Source organism: Coturnix japonica, chromosome 20 (genome assembly GCF_054131305.1).
Source record: "Coturnix japonica strain WE chromosome 20, WE-NBRP24, whole genome shotgun sequence".
NCBI classification, from domain to species: Eukaryota; Metazoa; Chordata; class Aves; order Galliformes; family Phasianidae; genus Coturnix; species Coturnix japonica.
Window position 1 is genome coordinate 9,366,135 of NC_140682.1, and position 8,119 is coordinate 9,374,253.

Sequence of the window (8,119 nt, forward strand, 5' to 3'; positions counted from 1 at the left end):
GTGGCTCTTCCACAGTAGGCTTATCTTCATCAATACTGTGCTTTCTTCCCACTTCCAACTCAGTTTTCTCTTGTTTCAGTGCTTTAACTGAAAGCACTGAAAATTGGCTGCTTTCAGTTCCTTTATTAGTGTTCTCTTCTGCTGGTTCTGCTTTAATGGTAGTTAAATGGTAGGTAGTCTTTTCCTGTATTGATATAAGATCAGTTACATTGAAGCTTAACAAAAGGAGCACTTAAGTCTCAGTAATCTTCTGTAGGCAAATATTTACACAAAACCATACAGCTAAAATATTTACCCAGTGACTCTATAGACATCAGTTACAAATCTCAATAGCAGACAGAACAAGTACACCTTCAGATAATGACAAGTGCAATACTCGGTAGAGTATACAAGGGAAAGCAAGAGCCGAGCAGGTTACAAAGTAAAAGACTTGCACACAATCAAGAGTTTACCAGTTTATCAAAGAATTTCCTGTTTCCAAGAAGTCAACAAAATTACAAACATGGTCAAAGAGCAAATGGTCAGCTCTCATACAAGTTCATCACATCACACTTCTGCTAAGCTGCTAAAATCACTTTCATCGTGACAGATATAATCCAACCTTAAAGCTTAGTCAGCTCTGTCACACATATTTTAGATTGTGTCCTTGACCACAAGTGAAGCTTCCTTACTTACAAGATGACGATTGTTAAGCCATGCTGGCACTGCCAAGGACTGATTATTCATCTTTAGTAACTTATGAAAAGAAAAGCCTCAGAAGTGTTCAGGCCACACAATCTCACAGATAGAGTTGGAGCCTTGTTCTTGGAAGAAGTAATAGGTGAGGACATGACTACTCATCACAGTCAGCTTTAATACCATGGAAATACTGAGTTGCAGTGATGCAGACAGTCAAAGACTAAGAAGGGTCAAGTTGCTAAGCTTACAAGGTTAGAGATCTGAGTGACAGAATTAACTGTAAATGTTTTCAGAGCTACTTCAGGCTACCAAACATCAAAAAATGAACAAAAACCACCAGAAGTGGTATGCACACATACTTAATCAAGCTAGTCTTCACATATTCAGTAGCTCGCAGTACATTAGTCAGGATAAAGTTTTATGGACTGCATAGAACGTGGAGATATCCTGACCATTCATACTCGTACTTCCAACTCTACTCAACATACTTTTACTGTTGCTCTTCCTCTGATGTAGGAGTGTGAGGCAGGAGTTAGTGGAACACACTGATATTTTTGTTGTTTGTGTTAACAACAACTACCTTCAGATAAATTTGAATTGTTTACAATTTCAAGCGAGTACCAGCTACATACAGAAAATCAGTTTTCCAAAAATGTGTTGATTACAAGCATAGAATTAGTGTTTTCCTTTTTTTGTATAAGGATATGGAGATGTGTAAAACTCACATAATCTTTTACTTTTTCCTCTAAATGAGATTTTAAGTCTTGTAGCTCTGTAATAATGTCATCTTTCTGCACCACGATGTCCATTAGCTCTCGAATCCTTTCATTTTGTGCATTCATTTTCTTAGAAATAAAAAATAAAAAAAATTCAGTCATCAGTTTCTAATGTAGTGTTAAGTAGCTGAATTACACAATGCATTAAAGGCAAATTCAGTTAAGCTAAGCTCGGTAAGAAATCTATTAATGGAGCCTACTGGAATAGCATTTTAAGCTACCACAAGTTGGTATTAATTAATTAATTAATTAAAACAATTTTACACAACATCTTCTTGATAAAGTTAACTCAGTTGCTTCTTTAAGTTGCTCATCAGACTCATCCAATTTAATCATCTGCATTTCAAAGTCTGTAACACACAGAAAAGGTTGTATTACATAAGTAGCCAATAGATAGTTTATTAAGTAATCAATTTTTCCAGATATTCTAATGTTTAGGTAGCTTTTGAACAGATTAATTAATTTGCATGTGGTCTTCACTTATTGGGAGTGATTCAAAAGTTTTCTATATTTCTTGGAACGAAAACATTGCATCAACAAGACATAAAGAAGAGTAGAGATTACAATATAAAAGTAAAAATCAAGATATAGATATATAAGATATATTTAACCCCATACTTATGAAAGCGTAAAGCTGCTAGTTGCAGTTTAAAGGAGAGGGGGGAAAAAAGAAAAGAAATAACCAAAAACCGTGGAATTGCTGAACCTGAATATACACAAGGAACAAACTATCACTTATCTACAGGCTATGGTTCCAAAGGTAGAACATCTCCTCTAATTCCTACTCAAACTGGTTATTTCTCTTTTAGATTAATGAACTATTTCTGTCTTCTACCTTTCACATCGCAGAACTCACCTTTGTTCTTCTGCATCAGCTCTTCTTCAGTTTTAAGTAGTTTGGTGTTTTTCTCTGTTAGCTCTTCTTTGGTCTCCATCAGTTCAAAGTTAGTTTTCTCCAGCTGCTTTTCAAACCAGCCAGTATCTTCCTTCGGATCCCCCAGGGATACAATGGAACTATGTGCTGCCTCAGCTTGCTCTTTAATATCCATGACATCATAATGCACAGAATCAAGAATGCCCTCAGGATCAACACAGGTGTCAGGCACTATGCTTTGTTCTCCACCCTGAAACGTAATTTATAATCAGTTAAAACTGGTGAATAGCTGACTACATAATAGCTGTTATTTCTACAGATAGTCTGGATAGCCACTATGAAGACAGCCATACAAGAAGTTTTTAATTTCAGCCTCAAAACCCACCTCACAAATTCACATACAACATGACAGTGATTCGTATGGGGGGAAGATAAGTGGCATTCTAGTAACAGCTAATATATTTTATAGTATTTGATGACCACACTCCCTTTTTTTTTTTTTTTTTTTTAAATATTACCCCAGATTGATCTCCTTCAAATTTAACGTACAAGTTCGGACTCCCCTTTTCCTTGTATACAGCGTAAATTTTCATTTTGTGTTGCAGAAACAAGGAAAACGCCCAAATTCCCAAAGGTTTCTGAAACTGTTCTTAAGGCTCAGCAACTATTCCTGCTAGATGAAGAATAGATGTATCTTGCTCATAATACAGCAACACAGCATGCACTTCTTTGTAAACAGCCTTGTGTTTCTATAAGATGTGCCCATAACATTTAAATAGTAAAAAGGAAAATATTTAAGAAAAAAAAAAGGAAAATATTTAAGAAAAAAGAAAAGAAAAATACCAGGGTGCCATGGTTTAATAATTTTGTAATTTTCCTATCAGTATTCCACATCATAACGTCATATAAAGCATGAATAATTTTACTGCTCCCGAACACTTGCAGTATATTGATGATATTGTCGTGTGGGGCCATACAGCAGCAGAGATTTTCAAGAAAAGAAAACAGATAATCCAAATTCTTTTGCAAGCTGGTTTTGCCATTAAGCGCAGCAAGGTGAAGGGGTCTGCCCAGGAAATCCAGTTCTTAGGTGTAAAATGGCAAGATGGGCATCGACACATCCCAGCAGATGTGATTGAAAAAATCACTGCTATGTCTCCTCCCACCAACAAGACAGAGAACCAATCTTTTCTGGGAGTAGTGGGCTTTTGGAGAATGCATGTCCCAAACTACAGCCACATAGTGAGCCCCCTCTATCAGGTAACACGGAAGAAGAATAATTTCTCATGGGGTCCTGAGCAGCAGCAGGCTTTTGAGCAGAGAAAACAAGAGATAGCCCGTGCCGTGGCCTTGGGGCCAGTACGGACAGGACAGGATGTAAAGAACATCCTCTACACTGCTGCTGGAGAGAAAGGTCCCACTTGGAGTTTGTGGCAAAGAGCTTTAGGAGAAACCCAAGGCCAACCCCCGGGACTTTGGAGTCGAGCATATAAAGGGTCTGAGGAGTGCTACACTCCAACTGAGAAGGAGATCTTAGCCATGTACGAGGGGGTTTGGGCTGCTTCTGAAGTAGTTGGGACAGAGGTTCAGCTCCTTCTAGCACCTCGCTTGCCTGTGGCCCCCCTGTCACGGACACAGGTAGATTTTTGTTTAAACTGTGACAACTACCCAGAATGCAGCATAAGGGAATTTTTGCCTAGAACTCTGGAGGACTATTTGTAACTCAGAAAGGTCAGAGATAGAAAGTTCACACTGATTTCTGGGTCACCAGCCTCACCGTACATCAGCATTTTTGGTTTTTAAATGATACATAAAGTTCTCAATGGCACTGCTCTAGTCAGTAGTTCTTTCCCTTTCCGTGCAGCTTGCTCTGTGCATGGCTTGTGAACTGCTATTCAGGTCAGACAGCTGCAGCCCCAAAGACCTGGCATAAATGTACAAATTCTACCAGGATAATGTCTTGGTAGTGGAGAAACAGTATGCGCAGTCATATGGCTCTCACACATACCTTGTACAACCAGCTTGGCTCTGGACTGGGCATCACCAATGTCACAGGTGTACACGTCACTGTCACTTTTCTCCAGATTTTTTATGCTCAGCTGCAGGTCTCGTCCTTTCTGTGCCCTCTTGTATTTCCTGCCAGGCCTGAACTCAGCAATGCCTTTCCTCCATATGACGAAGGATGCGGCTTTCTCGCTCTGACATGTAAAATTGCACTTCCACTTTCTTCAATTTTCACATCTGAAAGTTCCTTGATAAAGTAATTAGGTTTTTCTGGAAGGAAAAAAAAAAGGATGAGGGTGTAGGACAAAGGGATTTGTTACCACAACAAGTCCCAAGCATACAGAGGTGTCCTGAATCTCCTTTGCCCTCATTTCAGAATATCACATAGAGATGCAAAGAGTCTAAGAAGACCACAGAGTCCACCCATTTACATAGGTTTGATAATTCCAGTAGATATCTGGAAAGTTCAATACCATTATACATGCACTGGTAGGATCTCATCTGATCAACTGCATATAGTTTTGATTATAGTTATGATAGTTATGATCACAGAATCATAGAGTGGCCTGAGTAGAAAAGGACCTCAAAGATCATCTAGTTTCAAACCCCCTGCCAAGGGGTCACCAACCACCAGACCAGGCTGCCCAGATCCACATCACACTGGAGAATCATTCAGTTTCCAGATTATTTTAAGGAAAAGATTTTAATCCATCATATTTTCTGAAAACTAAGAATTGATCCTGCTCAAGGAAACAGAAGAGAAAAACATCACCCACAGGCTGCAGATATTTACCTCGACTTCTCTACATGCCATCCCCAGTGTGCTTTTCAACTCACCTTGCACAGTGACCCTGGCTTTTGTTAAGGAGTCCTCTGTCTCACAGGGGTACTCCCCACTGTCCTTGGCAGTAGAGTCATGGATGATCAGAATGGCCCCACTTCCCTCCTGCTGCAAGTCGTACTTCTGGCTTTTTCTGATTTCTTTGCCATCCTTGTACCACCTGATGTTCAAATCCGGTTTTGACAGCTCACAGCTCAGGCTGATGTCCTGCCCTGCTGCTGCTGTCTTATCCTCCAGCTGTTTTGAAACCTCAGTAGGTTTTCCTGGAAGAAAACATGCTTTTTGAGTAACATACACTTAGGGTAGGATGCCTCTCTCAAAATACATGCATCTACATGCTGGAGATAAGTTAGAGAGGCACTTGCAACAGACGCCATCCTACAGCCAGCAGTAATCTGCAAAGTACAGACAATAGAATTCCAGGCAGCATTTATTCTCTCTTAAATCTACCCAATTGAGGATAATGAACCATGTCTGAAAACTGCCTCTTTCTTCTCTCCACTCATCACACTGGGAGCCTCGGATGATGCTCTCAGATGCACATGTTCTAGATAGGAATTTGTTGTACAGCTAGATGATGTGAAGGCCATCCCTTCAGCTTATACTTAGAGGATATTTGCTCCCACAGTTCCCTCAACAGAGCATTCCTGATTTACTGTTAATGGAACAAGCTGTAGTGAGATGCCCATTTCCAACACTACCCCAGTGCTTTGGGTAGTTCTCTCATTTGTGTAAAATGTTTCCTCCTTTTACTTATTTTTAAGAGAAATTCTCAGTGCTTCAAGGTTCAAGTAGAAGGTTGCTATTCACTTTAACCATATTATGAGTTAGCTCTCACGACAATCTTATCAGAAGACAGTTGAAGGAATCAGACCCCAGAATCTCTCCCATCTCATTGCCTTTCACAGAGAGGCTTTGGAGGTTAGACCACGGGCAGTAAAAAACGACTTCCCCAGCGTCAGTAGGAGTCACACTTTTGATAAGGAGAGCCTATTTCTGACTCACGTTAGAAGCTTTAAATCGCCCACCACTTTCCACTCTGCTTCCATTCAGTGTCCAGTTGAACTCATCAATGCTTTCATGGGACGGAATACATTCAAAAGTACAATCTTCTCCCTCCTGGATTTCAGTGTTTTTCAGCCGTTTGCTAATGCCAATATTCAGCTCTGGAAGGTAAGAGATAGGTTAGTATGAGGTTTATATGGAGAAAAGGCATTTGTGACTGACATGAGTAGCAGCACTGGTGTTTTAACTCAGGATTTGCAGAACATGGCTGCATTCCTTACAGATGTATTCTCTAAGACATTCTCCACTCAGAATTACCAGAAAGCTATTAAAAAAAAGAGACGTGAATCTCTTGTCTTTGCTCTGGAAGAACTACAAGGCGAGCAGCTCAGTCCATGGAGCAGAATGAAGATTCAATGAGCCACAGAAGGAACAACCTAACAGAGAGGACAACTCTAGGATGCTGTGTGAGAAAAAGGGTTTTGCCTATGACAAGAAATTAAATGTTTCTATTAGCTAATTTGTTACCATCCTACCCCTACTGGTGTTCAAACCATTTCTCCATTTTAGGGATGTTTAGAAAGGAAACATTTCCAGGACATTCTTGATGTGTTTGGTGATTTTCATGGCAAAATGAGACACATTTACATCAAAAGCAATGGGAATTTTTCAGACATCACTGCGCTAAATTGCAGTAATACACATCTATTGTAGAAACTATTAAGGCTCGTGGGGGAATATGTGTAAGACATAGTGACCACACTGAATGTGCTTTCAGCACTCCTTTATTTTCCACAGTACTTACCCTGAATGCCGACCTTTGACTTGGCAACATCAGTGCCAATATCACAGGTATAGAAACCTGCATCTGACTTCTCGAGGTCATGGATAAGGGGACATAGGGTCTTCCCAGACTGTACCAGCTCATACTTGTTGCCAGAAGAGAGCACAACACCGTCCTTTTTCCACACTGGTTTGACCTTCTCTTTAGAGACTTCGCATTCCAATTTAATCACACCCCGCTCCTCACCAAAAACATCATCCAAGGACTTCAGGAAGACAGCAGGCTTCTCTGCAATTAAACAGGCAAAACAGAACAACGTGATACAGAAGTTGAGACATTTCCAGTTGCTTTCAGATTTTTAAATAGGGATCAATAAATCTTTACCAGTACTGACGACACCAGTATAGAACCTAAAGCGATTTCATGTCCGTTGACTGAATGCGCTTTATGGTATTCTGAACTAATCAGGAGGAGAATACAGGGAACAGGAGGGACAGCCTGCATTGCCGGTGGGTGGGACTGATATCATATGAAGTAATTGGGATGCAGCTCTTCTAAAGCTGGAGAGCCGGCATTGCCCTCACGTACAGCAGAGCTCATACAGCAGGCCACAGGATTAAGAGGATAAGCTGCTGAACAATTTTGATTTTCCTGTTTTATTGACTCCTTTTATCTATCTTCTATTTCACACATCAGATGTTTATAATGGGGAAAAAACACCCACCAAATGCAAAAGAAAGGAGAAAAATGAAATCCTTCAAACTCTGGAGTGCATAGAGTAAAAGAGCTTAATTGCTGGGGAGATCAGATTAGAATCACAGTATCCTTAGAATTGGAAGAGACCCTTAAAGGCCATCTAGCCCAGCTCCCCTGCAATAAACAGGGACATTCACAGCTAGATCAGGTTACTCACAGCCTGGTCATTAGTCATTCCAGAGGCAAAACACACACTGAATGAGCTCTCCCTTCAGTCATAAATACTTGGAGACAACAGCATTGACACTGCATGTTACTGAAGCAGTAAAAGAAATTGCTCTTGTAACTCTTCTTGTGTTAAGTAAAATGATGATAAAAAGCAATGTAATGCTATGGCAGGACACCAAAACCATCCTCCTTCCTTGATATCTGCTGCAATGGAACCTTCCACTGGAAGAAAG

At 40.2% G+C, this 8,119-nt stretch overlaps 1 protein-coding gene across 1 annotated transcript; it reads right to left on the reverse strand.

Annotated features, from left to right (window-relative positions):
* Positions 1 to 1,703: 1,703 nt before the first annotated feature.
* On the reverse strand, positions 1,704 to 4,740 carry LOC146757636 (uncharacterized). The gene is made up of 3 exons (XM_085520705.1): positions 4,337 to 4,740; positions 2,311 to 2,578; positions 1,704 to 1,804 (listed from the first exon to the last, which is right to left on the reverse strand). The coding sequence occupies exons 1-3, from the start codon at positions 4,367 to 4,369 to the stop codon at positions 1,704 to 1,706; spliced, it is 402 nt and encodes a 133-aa protein (XP_085376831.1). The 5' UTR covers positions 4,370 to 4,740.
* Positions 4,741 to 8,119: the final 3,379 nt, after the last annotated feature.